The sequence below is a fragment of the Diadema antillarum genome, unplaced genomic scaffold (genome assembly GCF_040938485.1).
Source record: "Diadema antillarum isolate AM-2024a unplaced genomic scaffold, OU_Dant_1.0 scf00000109, whole genome shotgun sequence".
NCBI lineage: Eukaryota > Metazoa > Echinodermata > Echinoidea > Diadematoida > Diadematidae > Diadema > Diadema antillarum.
Window position 1 is genome coordinate 1,779,893 of NW_027270998.1, and position 15,773 is coordinate 1,795,665.

At 39.5% G+C, this 15,773-nt stretch overlaps 1 protein-coding gene across 1 annotated transcript in view; it reads right to left on the reverse strand.

Moving 5' to 3' along the window:
• The window catches only part of LOC139719367 (uncharacterized), a 94,207-nt gene that overhangs the window by 27,530 nt on the left and 50,904 nt on the right, over positions 1-15,773 (reverse strand). Inside the window, exons 8-11 of the mRNA XM_071630782.1 lie at positions 13,362-13,479; positions 5,167-5,304; positions 4,257-4,648; positions 535-643 (exon numbers count right to left, since the gene is read on the reverse strand). Of these exons, the coding sequence (XP_071486883.1) occupies positions 535-643; positions 4,257-4,648; positions 5,167-5,304; positions 13,362-13,479 (757 nt within the window). The remainder of the gene's footprint in view (positions 1-534; positions 644-4,256; positions 4,649-5,166; positions 5,305-13,361; positions 13,480-15,773) is intronic.

The window sequence follows — 15,773 nt, forward strand, 5'->3', positions numbered from 1 at the left end:
AAGTTATGAATTTTTAAAGTTTTGGTGTTGGTACCTCTGGATGAGGAGACTACTAGAGGTTATGACGTATGAGTGGACAACAATATAAAGAAAATATAAAGAAAATTCCATGAAAATTTATTTTCTTATGAAAATTACAAATTCCATCAACTTGACACTGACATATGTTACGGGTAGCAATTATTCCTTCTGCTTTCTGAAAGCGGTTAGTCAAGTGCTCTTTCAAAATTCTAGAAAAGTGAATTTTCGTAATTTCCTTCATATTTTCTTTGTATTGTTGTCCACTCATACGTCATAACCTCTAGTAGTCTCCTCATCCAGCGGTTCCAACACCAAAACTTTAAAAATTCATAACTTCTGCATCGATTGTCCGATTTTCTTCAAACTTTCACTGATGTGTTCTATTAATGTTGCTGCTTTCACTTAATCCACATTGCTCTTTGGTTAGTGTTCCCTTTAAAGCAAAACTCTAGTTTGGTGGGGGGGGGGGGGTGGGTTGGATTAGATTGTTACCCCTGAGGGGTGTATGCTTACCATAGTAGTTGGGAGGAGGGGCGTCTGGGGTGGCCTGCTTGGGGGTGCGTCTACCCCCTCCACCTTGCCATGCTTCATTCCTGGAAGACAGTGGGGAGGCACGGGGGCTCTGTAGGAAGACACAAACAAATTGCAACTGAAAGTTTCTGAATTGAGTTCCACATTCAATGAAAGATGTGTGAATCTGCATACCTTGTATACTGAATACATGCATGGATACAATGTATGTTGCTTACACACTGTTTGCACAACAAATTAGATATTTTGCACAATCACAAATGACACTGTTTGATATTTAGTACTGATTCCCTATTTTTCTTGGGGGGGGGGGAGGGAGGAGGGGAGTGGTAATGAGGACATTCTAGAGTGGCAATAAAGCTCAGGATACTGGTATGTGTGTGTGTATGTGTGATTTGAATCCAGTAGTTCTCAATGCATTGTCAACATGCAGACTCAGTAATGTGTGTGATTATATTCACATACAGTGGATACACTCTTGTGCTCTATGTCACACCATCAGTCACATTACCGCTGGCCTTTATGCATCGTCCGTGCACATACCCAGTGAGTAATGTGTGTGATTTAGCATTCATGTACTATCATGTGCTCTATGTCATACTATCAGTCACATTACAGTATTGGTGCATCATCAATATGCTGGCCCAACACTACATTGTATGCATGAGAACAGTCATGTACACTCATGTACAGTATGTCACACCATCAGTCACATACAATGGCTCACAACATCATCACCGTGTCCTAAATACATTGTGAGACTCAGTTTGCCCAACTGACGCACACCAGCAATCTTTCTACTATAAACTTAAAGATGCTTTTTAGGCCATGACTCATGCGTGACTGCCGCTACTGTTTGTTTGTTGTTGTTTTTTATCCATCTTCTCTCTTTCTGCCCTTCTCTGGCTATACCCTTTGTACATGTTGCATGCAGAGATGACAACCTTGTGAACAGCACTGCAGCATTCTGAGAGCTAGAAAGCTGTACTTTCAGTGGAAAACAGTCTTTTTACCTCTCATACAATAGACAGACCTGTGTAGTTATACAATTTTGCAAAGACAGTATTTTCCATGAAACCTGCAGCATATCTGGCAAAAAAAAAAGTGCATAATACTGCAAAAAGTATCAGTTGGCACCTCCGTGCATACCATGTGAAGTTCAAAGTAGACCATTCCATGCTATAAACTCTTTTTTTTTTCTTTGTTCAAAGACTGTTAAACAGTGTATTACATGGTGCTATGCCTAAAACTAAATTTCACCAATGACGATGTATAGATATGAAGTCACCACTAAGAGTATCAGACATTCATCTGAGCTGAAAGTTTTTGCAAGCATATGTCCAAGATAGAAAAAAACAAAACTGGAAGATACAAATTGACAAAATTGCATAGCTGGCTATGATCCCCTCCCCCTTATGTCGATAAGAAACAAATACAACTTACAAAACTCAAGTAAAGCATCTGAATTTGGGAAATCTGAATACATAATACCAGCACAAATTACCGAAACTAAACTTCAATGCACTAGCTTGACAAAAACAAAATGGCCAATGGCAAAACAAATCAGTAGCACTTACCCTTTTGATACAAAACATCTGCATCATGACTTAAACTCGCAACATGCAATTCGTGACAAATAGCAGCAGTACCCAAGAGGCGCATGAACTTTTCACAGATTGTTATCAGAAAGGCCCCAAAAAGTATTCTCAAGTTCTCCAGCATCCATGAATGTCTCCTTCCAAGAACTAGGAGCACCAAGTTGCACTTGTTTCTCTCCCCACTTTGACTGCAAATGCCAAAATTACTCCCCTCTCATTCTTATTCTTACACAAGAGACACTCTATCCCTCCCCTTAAACTCCCCTCCCCCTCCCCCAAAATCTATCTGTCACCTTATTCTGACTTGTGAAATAGGCCAGGGTAAGATCCAGATGGGTATATAGCACGTCTTCAAATGATTTACTCGCCAGGAAGCACTTAGAACAGGTGCAGGCTTAACTTTGGGGGGAAGTTTAATTTTCAAATATGAATTGGTTGTTTTTCACCAAGTCATAACATGGCGACACACTGCGTATTGCATCAATTACTCACTTGATTAGCTTTAATTGTAAGAAGACTGCAGAGTGCTTCCATCAAACTTCACGTTATGACAAGATGTGTGCACTTTCCTTTCACCTCATATTCATCCAATCGGTGCTATTAACTGATCAGTTGACTGATGAGTCACAACACTAACTCTGATTCTATTGTGAGTTCACATGACTCGTAAATGTTATAAAAAAAAATAATGTAAATACATCCCCTTAAGAGGTTTACAGGGCACCTCACATTGTGATGACAGTTGAATTCACACTTGCTTCTGAATTCACATTTCATTTCTGTTGTGAGTTTACATGACCCATAAATAAAGTGGCTGTATATCCATCTCCTTGATGGGCTACTACAGAAAGGATCAAAGGATCCTGTATGAGAAAAGCTGCGAACATACAGAAAAGGCTTGACCATGTGTGAAGGAGCAATTAGCAGTTTGCATACTAGGCAAGAAAGAATATGCAATCAGTGTCCTCTGCATACGTTTGTATCTTGTGTTGGAAGTTGCCAGCCTTTTGTGAGACAAGCCCTCTGGTATTTTCCAGTGTACAAGACATTAATGGCAAAATCACTGAATTAATGTGTGTGCATTGATGACATTTGTTTGTGGATGAAAGTTGGTGATTATTGAGGAAACTGCCATTGTTGCCTGTAGAAAGCAAAGCCTGTGTATTTGGTAGCTGGATTCATTTTGTCAGGAACTGGTTTGATTTTCTATGTGGTGGCTAATCACACACATTTCCAAATCACATAGACTATCCAGTCAGTTACAACAAAATGTCAAGACTTTGTGATCTTGTAACCAGCTTTATACGAACAACAAGTTGGCTCCAGGTGGCCGGTACAATCACTATTTCATTGTAAATCAAATACAAACATTTAACCTTCAAAATATTAATCATAAAACGATACTCTGTACTCTGTCCCTTTCTAACATACCATCGATCATTGAGAATTAAAGGTTTCTGGGACAAACACTGCACTAGGGTTTTCTATAGCTCAGCTGGTAGAGCACCGGGCTAGCATCCGGAGGTCTCAGGTTCGAATCGGAAATCCCGATGGAATCCCACTTTCTTTGCTCATTTTTCCACTACCTTAATTTTCTTACAACTAGGCTAGGTCTTTTTTCATTCTCCTACATAGAAAGACAGAAAAACGAACATGTATAAATGGCAAGAGGCACTGTGGCAAGTAGAACTTTTTTTCACATCTATTAATCTTTTAACTCATGCAACAGTAGCAGATCAGAATTGTCTGGGGATATGACTCTAACATATGTCATAAAACACAACAAAAGGAAATGTCAATATCATTCCAGCGACAATTGCTCCCATAAATATCTGCATGCTTAGCCAAACATAAATTCTACCCACAAATATAACCCTAACTCTAATCCTAATCCTCGCATCAAACTAAGCCTAAAACTCTATCACAACCCTAAACCTTAGCCATAAGTCCTTGGATAAAATAAGACTGGAGAAATTGTCACAGGAGCAAATGTCGTGTCAACCCCCCCCCCCCCCCCCCCCCCCCCCCACAGAGGTCAGGGTCTGAAAGAGTTCAACTCGGCCGGGTTAAGGTGAGACGTACATGGATGTTGTTTGAACCACTGACCTGCATGGTCTCTTCCTCAAGACTCTTCTTCATCAACCTCTCCGCCTTCAACTCCTCCATCATGCGCGTGCTCTTCTCGATCTTCTGCCGCACATTTTGCGGGATGCAGTTCTGGAGGCTGTCCGGCCGCGCCACCTTGGGGGCATCGTCCGAGCCGAAGTCGATGGTGAAGCCGATGGACTTCTCGTTGGCCGCCATGAGGGTGATCTCCGCCTGCTCCTGGGGCTGGGGGATGGTCCTGGAGGGGGGCTGGGCCGGGCGGAGGTCCGACGACTTCTTATTGTAGATGACGACGGGGATGTCGCGCTCCGGCTCGTGGCTCGCGGCCGAGAGCTTTGTGGGCCTCTCAATGGGAGAAGACGATCCAAGAGGGTGGTTCTCCTCTGAAGAACCTGGAGATTGACGAAGATCAACAGTATCCATCATGACTGGCACGGACCAGTGAAGACAATTCTATACAGGCAATTACTGAAGGTAACTACTGCATCCTTGCAACAAAGTCAACAGGACACACATGTACCCTCTGGACTAGGTGTTTGACACCTAATCGGAGATGTACATTATGACGGCAATCTTGAACTTCTTTCATATTAAGCTTGGAAGGAAAAACACTGAACATAATCACAGATTAGTTTGAGATTCTATATAAATGACCAAAACGAGAAAAGAGCAATGCTATTTGTCAAAGTACAAGCCTCATGTGAGAAGCAAGATCTTTGTGTGCAAGCCTCTCCTTTTGGTGTCACATGGGGAACACTTTGAATGAAGAACAAATAAATCCGACAAGGCAGCACACAAACTCTGAACCCTGGACAGCCTATGACTGTACATACACACCACAGAGACAGACACGCTCACAGGCACAGGCACAGGCATGCAGACACACGTACAGACAGACAGACAGACACACCTTGAGTGGAATACGTGTTTGCTCGGGGTCTCACGTCGTCCGGCGTAGCGCTGCCCTCTGGGGAAGGATGGTCCTCCTGGTCACCCCACCATGCCGGTTGACCATAGAGCGCTGAACCATGGGACTGGGGTCTAGGATCTGTAGGGGGAGAGATCACAAGCCAGCACATAGGCTCAATGTCACGTACAGAGCTATGTCTCACTGATGAACTGATAACTCAGCATGACCTTGGTACTTCCCCCTACTCTCATCTCCCCCACCCTCACCCTACACCACACACTCTCTAACACACGTCCTGTCTCTTACGAAACCATTAAGCAGTTGCTTCCATACGTATTTAATCTGTCAATGCAACTATACTCTGATTCTTCGAATGCCTCCTTATCAATGAACATTTACAAAGATTGTTGTCTAAACAACTGCTTGACAAGGAGAGGAGAGGTCAAATTCACTTTATCGATACAACTGGAGAAATCTTGGGCTACACTGTTGAATTACACAACTGATATCCACATCAATCTATTAACACACACATTGTACTAAAACAGTGTTGTAGTTCAAAGGTTTATGTACAGTGCAGAACACACAATGTACAGTGTACATGCTATTTAAACATACTGTTATAGAAGGCCCAAACCTAACATTGCGTGGAAGTACTAGAGGTGTACCTCTTTTTTTTTTTTTTTTTGGTAACACAATCAGGATCAAGCAAACAGAAAAAAATCTATGTCAGTTCTTGTTCAATATCATAAGTGATAAGTAGCTATTTTCTTAAAAGTTATTGAAAATATCCATGAACTTGGATATGTCTTATACATTTGCCCATAAATATACAGAAACATGACATCAATACAAACTATGTTTGGCAGTTTTCAATGATGGGGATATTGTTCACCTTACACAGAGTCAAGAGGGAGAAGCTATCAAACATCCAATGCTAGGGTCATCTGCACTTGATATGCACAGTTTCTTAATTGATATTCCAAGACTCTATTATCGTTGCTCTTACAGGGATTTTTGTGAATCCATGCAGAGCAATTGAACCATCTAAATATGTCTGTTCCACAGCAAAGAATATGATTTACCAACTTCTTTTTTTTCCCCCATGGGTCATATCAACACTCCACTCAGACGACTAAACATCTGCTTCTTGACTCACGTCACCATGAACAATTTGCAAGTTCAAATCCCTAACATTCTCCAGAAAACGAGGGGAATCTTCTTTGAACATTAAAAACAAGGGCTTGCTTTTTGTGCCAGGGTTTCCTTCCGTTCTAAAAACTGAAGAAAGAGTCAATGACACAGTCTTAAAGATCATGACCATTTTCAACTTCTCACAGCATACAAGGATGTACAGCCCTGGATCATTCCAATTGTGCAAGAATTGTTGACATCCTGTCAATGCATTGCTCAATAGGATCTGTGAAAGGTCAAGACTATTATCAGTCTTACTGGTATTTAGACAAGTACAGTATGCACTATGTGCTTTGTTGAAGGGTAGGAGCCTATTCAGGCAATCATTGCCACGTGTCATATATGGCAACTGCACAGAGACATTTTGTAGGTTGACTCTTCATGGCAAAACATCGGAACATATGTTTATCTCAATCACGAATATTTCAAAGATTCAGAGAAATTTAATGGGGAAAATGAGAGGAATAATTGCATTTCAAAAGGGTAAAGACAAGAAATAAGCAAGCAATGACAATGCTATTTGCCTGCCTACACACTACCAACAGAAGATAATTTAGTATTGTGGAGGGGGTAGGGGGAGACTTAATCATGAGGGATAATATCATCAGGGGCACAGTAATTTATAATGCAGGTACCCCCCCCCCCCAGTCATACCCATCTTGTTTGCTCAACAACTGTCTCAAACAGTCAGGAGCCAAGCCTGTCGCTATAGCAACTGGAGTGGTTTGAATTGTCACTTTTGAACACTTGATGCCCTGGACGATTTGACTTGTTACACCATCAGAACACAGAGATGTGAAGCCAACAAATTCAGATGGAACCAAAATTAATATACTTGAGAACCATGCCTTGCACACTGGAACTGAAAGTATCTGCCTAGTCTAACATCAAGTCTTTATGAGAAGACAAAAGAAAATACTGCAGGAACACTGCAACAAACTGAAAGATATCATAAAGTGATGTGCACTTGTAGGAATATCATATAAAAATCATATCAAAGGGAAGGATGTTCTTATCAGTCATCATGAGTCATTGGAACATGACATCAAATGTCCTGTATTTTTTTTTTTCTCGCCTGCTTCTCTTAAAACTGATATCAGTCACATATACATGTAATGCTGATTATGATCTCGGCCCTGGGGGCTGCAAAAACCTAAACAAATGCTAACTAAGAATGAACATAGAATTCATGGATGTGATCTAAATATGTGTCCTAAATGGTGGATCCTGCACAGCTATCAAAGAGTGAAACTGAATATTATATAAATGATTAATTTCAAACATAGTGCTCAATTCCTATGGCACTTTGCAAAATTAAAGGGATGGTACAGTATTGGTGGAGATGAGAATTGGGCTTTTAAATTTTTGCATGATGCCAAGAAAACACTTATGAAATAGTACAGAGCATACCATTTTAAGAGGAATTCAAAGTTTATTTGATGAAATTCGGGTTTGGAATGACTGAAACATCCAAAAACAAAGTAAAACAAAGCGATTGTATAATGAAGTGTGGGTCCCACACTTTATTAGAATCGCTCTGTTTTGGATATCTCAGCCATTTCAAAACCAATTTTCATCAAATAAACGTTGAATTCCTCATGGAATTACATGCTCTTTCATATTTCATAAGAGGTTTCTCATTATCTCACCAAAAAATGTTAAAAACCTAAAATTAGGTCTCAACCAAAACTATATGATCCCTTTAAGCTCTAATAGAAATGTCAACACAGTAACATTCTTAAACTATCAAATGCACACATTAGATATGATGTTACCACTGATGAGAAAATTTGTACCGTCTTCACATTACGCTTTCTGTATGCGCACAATAGAGCATACAGAACAAATCGTGTATGAGACAATCTTCTCACAATGACGAAACATGATACCCAGCACTTAAAGCGTCGCAGCTCCACACACTTAGCTGGTAATTAGCCACACTGACTCACAGATTAAGTGATAAGACAGTCCGTCATCTTTCTAGATGTTGTACTCGCCACCTGTGAGAAGCTTTAACCTACGTGCTTCACGTCTTATAGAGTTCTTATGACCACTACCTCCTACAAAAATTTATCCGCACAAAAGCTAAGTCCCAACACATGTTTTTCCTTGGAAATCATATAATGTCTACTGTAAAAGCAGAAATTTTTGCACGGGCAATTTTTGCGCTCGGCTGGAAATGTGACCCTGCATCACAAAACCAACAAAAAGTCGCCAGACATGGATTTTTGATTAAGGGCAGATTCTGAAAGAGCAGACTCTAAGCTTTAAAATTATGTATAACTCAATTCAAATGGACTCCCCTAACCTGCCTGAATACTGGAAAGAAAGCACACACTCTGGAAAAGTGTGAACTGAGAAAAGGGGCTTTGAAGTACAGGGTCTATTCAAGTGCTTAATCTTTACAAAGCCGCGCTAGCTGCGCAATGAAAGGGACAAAACACACAATGTCAACCACTGGAGCAACAACAATGAAGGGATTATCAGATTAAGCTGGAATTTAGCATGTTCTATGGACACATTCTGTCCATGATTAATGTGAACTTACAAAGTAGTGGCACTATCCTTTCAAAAGTTATTAGACTTGAAAGTGAAGAGTGTGCTAGGGATTTCAAGAAATGAAAAGGGACCTCAAAGACATACCTGATCATTCTACTCTCCCCCCCCCAAAAAAAAAGGGTTGTAGAAAAACTGCTGAAAACACACTTTCCCATTTGTTTATGATCCCAAATCAAAAAATAATGTGGAAGAAAGATAGCTCTTTCAGAAAATATGAAAAACTCAAGATTGACTTCGAAAAGTTGACCCATTTCACCTGTTTTGAGTCCTCACGTAAAAGCAATGGGTGCAACTTTTTGTTTGTTTGTTTTGTGGTGCACGGTCGCAAATGATATATTTCATGTGTTTTTAATTCCACAGAATCAAAACATAAAATAGTGTTACATACACTGTGTAACAAGCAAAAAAGTTGCAGGCTAGTTTATTATTTTGTGAAATGTGCAAAAATATCCACACTGCAAAAATTTCCACCTTTGGAGTATTAGACGTATCAATAGTGCCCTACATTGTTCCAATATTCAGCAGTATGGGTGTAATCAAACATTCTTTCAAGTGTTCAATGCACTCTATGTTTCCATGTATTCTTGTCATATATTCCTCTCTTCTATTTCTGTAGTTTCTTACTAACCTATAAACATAATCCCATTGAAGCACTGAACAGATCACGCTGTCGTCTTACAATAAAAATTTTCACTTCACTCCTGTAGTGAGTGATACCCATTTCCTTCTTGTCCTCCAAAGACCTTAATAATGACCACTTCAGTTGACAATGGTTTCACTACACAATTGCTTAAATAAACTCTTGTTCGTTTTTTTTTCTCCCTCCATGCATCACCAGTCTAAAGCTATTCTTTTAACACTTTCAAATAGCTGTCTGATGCTTCTACTGTTCAGTGTACCAAATGCATCGTCTGATTTGTCTAATGCTGCATTTACAACATGTTCCAGGCGGCCACGGCAGTCACGTTTCAGGCCACCGTGGACGAAGCAGGATGGATGTGAGAAAACGCTGTGAGACAGGATAGGCAAATAGGCAAATGTGACAAGCCGCGATTGCCTTGGATGCTGTGTCAGATTTTTGAACTATCAAAAAATTTGCCACGGCAGTCCCAGTGCTGATGAGACTAGAATATGGAGGGAGAAAAACAGGAAAATGTCCCATCTACCCACAATGCACTACGTTTCAGGCAAACGGGGCTGTGTGGCCACTGAGAACATAGTGTAAATGTGGCAGAAGGCATTCACCCCTTTCCTTTCATACCACGCTGACGATTTTGATAAATCACCTTAAAACACCCCTCTAATGAGCTTATACCTGCCTGCTTCACTTTATCACTCCACAGCTCTAACAACCACTTCATCCTATAAAAGGTTTCACCATGAGACTGTATGCTAAACTCTTATCATATCATATGTGCTTAAATACACTGCTAGGATAAAGCTATTAACACTTTCAAATATGGCTATCTGTTTTTCCCCACCTTTGACATACTCCACGCTGTAATTCAATCCTGTCAAACAGTCTGTTCCTTTCCTTTCTTTTTCCAGCTTTAAACCTATAAATGGCACCCCCGTGAACTTATGTGCTTCTCTTTGCCTATCTATTACAAAGCACTTTTCCCTGTAAACCCTGAATATATGTGCCAAATATTTTGCGAGGGTTTTTTTTTCCGTGAATTTCGTGAGCGGAATAATATTCGTGAATTTTGTGAGCGGGATGCTATTTGCATATTCAAAAGCGAGAGAAAATATTAACTCTCATTCCAATATAAATGTGACGTGCACGCATACATTCCTCCTTTTGGTACTGTACTCCACGATAGCGAATTTATCCACTCATGAAATTGTTGGGGAGTTCCGATTCACGAATAATTAGACTCGCTAAATACATGTATATGTCGTATGTACATTATTTGAATTGGTGCCCCCCCCCCCCCTTGAAAATATCTTCGAAATCATTTCTACCTGCCAATACACCTATGTAACCATCAATGATACAATGTATATCCATCTAGAAGCACCCTAATATTTCATATTTAAACAATTAATGTCAAAGAAAGTATTTATACTTCATTTCTTTCCAATCATCTTTATCTCAACTTCAGTTACCACACTGTTCATCACTGCACTGCTAATCCATATCAATATACCTATCTATATCTCACTTTTACATACATGTTCCTTTATCCACGAGTATCCTATTCCCTCCTTTTCTGTCACTTCATGTCATACACACTTTCCTTTGATCATATTTTTTCTTTCTCCCTCTCTCCAGCTCCATGTCTCTATTTCTATATATCTGTCTATCTATCTTTCTATTTTCTATGATCTATGTCTCTATCTCTTTTAATCTATCTGTAAGCTACATGTATCTATTTCTATATTATCAATCCATCTCTTATATATCTATCTATATATCTGTCTGTCTTTAATACACTGCAAACTGAAATGGCCCATTCTGATACATAACCTATGTGGAATGCAATATAATCAGGCATCATCTATACCGTCAACTCTGCTCTAATCTTACAGCAAAGATAGAGGAGTAGATCATATACAACATGTGTCCATATTTTCAAGTACAAAGATTAAACTGCCGTTTCCCTACAGCACCAAGGATGAAAACATTCAAACACACGATGTGATAATGAAAGGAAGGCTTACCCCACAAGAAACGTCTCAACTGCTACACTTCGCAAGGCTCTATCATATCACGCATAATCCCTAAAAAAAATTCTCCTTCCGGACTTCACACAAGGGGGTATAGGAGAAAGTCATTTGGAGGTGGGGGTGGGGGTGGGTGTGGACCCGTCATCAAATTTTTTGCAACCTGTCCGACAGCTAAGCATGACTAACTAATGGCAGACAGAGTGACGAGACTCGGCATTCCCGCAAGTGAAAGGCACCAAGTTACCAAGCAGGAAGTGCCGAGAAGAATGGATGCTGGGGATTTTTTCATACAAAAAAGAAAACTCCTTTTGTCGCGGCAGTTTCCTGCACTTTAGCCCTACTTTGCTTCTAGACTCAGGAAAGAAACATGTGAACACGCCAGGCTACAACAAGGGAAACAGATAGAACATGCCATCTTGTAGATGAGCATGCATTCGAAGGCAAACCACAAAGTTCTGAAAGACTTATATTTGCAATGAACTTCTGAGTATGTCAGTATAAGTCTATATTTCTGCCATTGGATGACAGCAGACACATCTGATCACGAGTGGATAATATGCTGACAATCCTAGTCCATCCTATCCAACAACTGAACACTGTGTAGGCAGAAATTCAAATTTTATGTATCTGTTGTTGCCAATGGTACACCATCCCCCCCCCCCCCCCCCCACCACCCCACACACCACCCAACCCCATCTCATCTGGTCCACATTTCCTACACTCATACAATCAATTAGACCTATTTCCTGGTTTCTTCTGCCTTTATGCCAATCCTGTCTGATGGCACATTGGTTGCCAGGTCTATTTTAAAAGTGCAACGGGTTCAGACTGCTAACCAAATACTGCGATAAATGAATAATTTTCTTGTGCATATTTCCAATAGTAAATAATTTTTATTTCTCCCCCCCCCCCCCCCCCCCCCGAAAGTTAGTCCTTCGGTATCACTGAAAGTGGAAAATTAAAATTGAAGAGTTTCTTTCTCTCTCCCTCCTTCCTAGCACATTAGTAAGACATACATTGTGACATTAATTTACAGTTTCCCACTGACATCATCAGCCAGATTATGCAGAACTGGTCCCATGGGATTTCTTTAAAAAATGAAATAAATGCTTTGAAGACCTACTTTCTACGTATGACTTTTGATTGATACAGAGGTAAGGACAACACATCTTTCCCAAGGTCCTTGCAATGAGACTAAACTTCCAATATCACTTTAGTTGCGAGCCTTTAAAAACAACAAAAGAAACCCTGCTTTTCAAAGTTAACCAATCAGAATTGAGGAGATAACAATCCATCCCCGAGATTAACAACCAACTGTTACTGATATGTAAATAGTCATACATATACACTGTAAAGTATATGTAATACAAACATGTATTAGTACACAAATAATTCCAAATATGGCCAGACTAGTCATTGTGTGGGGGCACAGTGGCATAGTGGTAAGACTCCTGTGCTTCAATCACAAGTCCTGAGTTTAAATCCCATCAAGTGTTTACATCCTCGGACAAGATGTTTTTATCTATCATGTCCCTCTCAACCCAGGTGTGTAAATTGGTACCTGACAATGCTAGAGCATTAATAATGGCAGGACTCTCTGGAAGAACAATGGCAACACTGAAGAGGCAAAGCTAGATAAATAAGACCATATCATTATTCTTATCATCATTATCACCAAAACCATCATCATCATCATCACATCATCATCATCATCATCAGCAGCATCATTATGACTCGAACTTAACAACATGTGCACAAGATGTGGGACATACCCTGATGCAAGCTTGCTTGTTGGCCGTAAATATTTCTGCTTTCCTTCGCATTTCTCTGCTGCATCGCCCTCCGATGAGAATAATTGTGGCCTGTTGAGTTGCTCCTACTCAAGAAAGCCTATTGTTCAATGAGAGAGAGAGAAAGAGAGATACAAATTAATCATAACACGTTATTTCTTTTGTTCTAATAATTTTTTTCCATGAAATACCTTCTGAATATGACAACTTTGTACAAACAAAGTGCACACTCTGCTACAATCTTGGGATTTATATTACCATGATACTCACCAGTCAACTTCAACTCTACTTTGATCTCAAAATGCTTTGACTTAAAAAGTAATATTGATGTCATAATTGCTTGTAGCTTGTATGCCTATCAATTGCCTAAAGGTAGTAGACAACAGGTATTAACACTTCAAATCCCTCTGGATACAAATGCTACTTCAAAGAGGTATTACTTCAGGGAGATTAGTCAATTAACTTCTGTCAACTTAACCACCTGCCAGCAAATTTTGTTTGCACATGCTTCATGTTTCACTTACTTCATGACCCTGAATGTTCTTCTCAACTACTGGCATACATACATGCATTTAAATTATTGTGTGGATTTGAAAACATTAGGGCATGGGGGAAAACATTCTAGCTACTAGCTAGTACACTGTTCAACCATGCAATCAATGGCATGCATACTTCTTGTCTGAAGATGTGGAGGAGAGAAAAAGCAATAATCTGTTTCTTTAATAGTGACTAATTAAAAACTGACCAAAAAAGAGCACATTTCCATAAACTGTACAACATGTCTGAATTTTCTAAAAGTACATGCAAATTTCTAATCCGATCTGATTGCAAGTTTTATGACCTCAGAAGCTCAAATTGAGGCTTTAACTACATGAACATGAAGTGGCTCTCTTTCATCACCTGCCCTTTTTCAATGCTAGTGTCTCAACTCCTTGCCAAGTGTTGTATTGTCTCGGGACCACAATGACAATAAAAGTGAAATGCCACACTGAACACTGACATTCTTGTCATACTTGTAGTCATGTTTGTGTCTGACATGTTGTAAGTCTGAGAGGATCCCTTGCTTGATAACAACTATCTTCATGACAACTATGAGATATCCCACTGTCTCTCTCTCTCTTATTTTTTTTTAAACAACTGTCTTTTAACATCATTCAGCAACAAGCATAATGTGAACATTTTGAAAGAAAGAAACCTTACGGTTTGGGTCATTGGAGACCAAACCCCCCCCCCCCAAAAAAAAAAAAAAAACAAACAACAACCACAAACAAACAAACAAACAAACAAACATCAAGATACATATTAAGCAACACAGATAACATCAATGTTTGAGTACTAAAATGAAGTGTTGAAAAGTGACCCTCCTATTTATTGATTCCACCCAGGAATAAAATAACAACTATCATACAAGAGAGGTCTAGCTCTACCTGACAGTTCTTTCCTGTTATAGATCTTGGAATACTTAATGACATGCAGGAAACTTAACACTGGGAAAAAGTATTTAAACAGACATAACATTGACACACCATTCATGACATGTAACATGCTACATAATATCACTGCAATTTACACTATGGAAGTCTTGCAGTGAATGAAAAATAATTTTTAGCAAAGGCTGAATTTCATGCAGCAAATAAAACAAGTGTGGAACAAACAGAAAAGCAAGGAAACCTTGAAGTACTTTGGAGGAATTCAGTCCTGCAAATATTAGGTTGAATAACTTGAATTTCAAAATTACATCATGCCTCTCCCAAGCTTCAGGAGCGATGGAAGCACCTGCCAAATAATATTTTGTTTATATATACATATGCTAATCTCCCACCCTTGCAGTAATTTGTCAATTTCTCAACAGTAAAACATAACAGGTAATTTCCATTTGTATTCATGTGAGTTTCAATTTGTTCATGAAGTAAATGTTGTGACTCAAGTAGAATTGTCTTGGTGTTGAGCTTTTATTTTATTATTCTAGTACTACAGATACCTATGGACCTGCATAAAGTAGCACAACTTTTATTATCATTATGTTAACCATTAGTCTGTCTACTGGTCAATTCAAGCACATTTACTAAAAAGCAACCCCCTCCCCTGTCAGATAATGATTACGGTAAAAGTGGAAATTTTCGCCGTGTTGAAATTTTCGCGCATTTCACGCAACCAGAACCTAGCGCAACAAATAAAAGCACACGAATACTTTTGCCTGCTGTATGTTTCAGTAGTGGCCGTCTTGATTCCGTGGAATTAAAAACACGCGAAACTCTTCTTGCCTGGCCGAGCGCGAAAAATTAGTTGCGGGAAAATATCCACTTTTACAGTACATATCACTGAACAAGATGCATGAACATGCCAGGGGAAGTCAACATAAGCTCTTAAGGCAAAATCATGGATGGGGGCAAG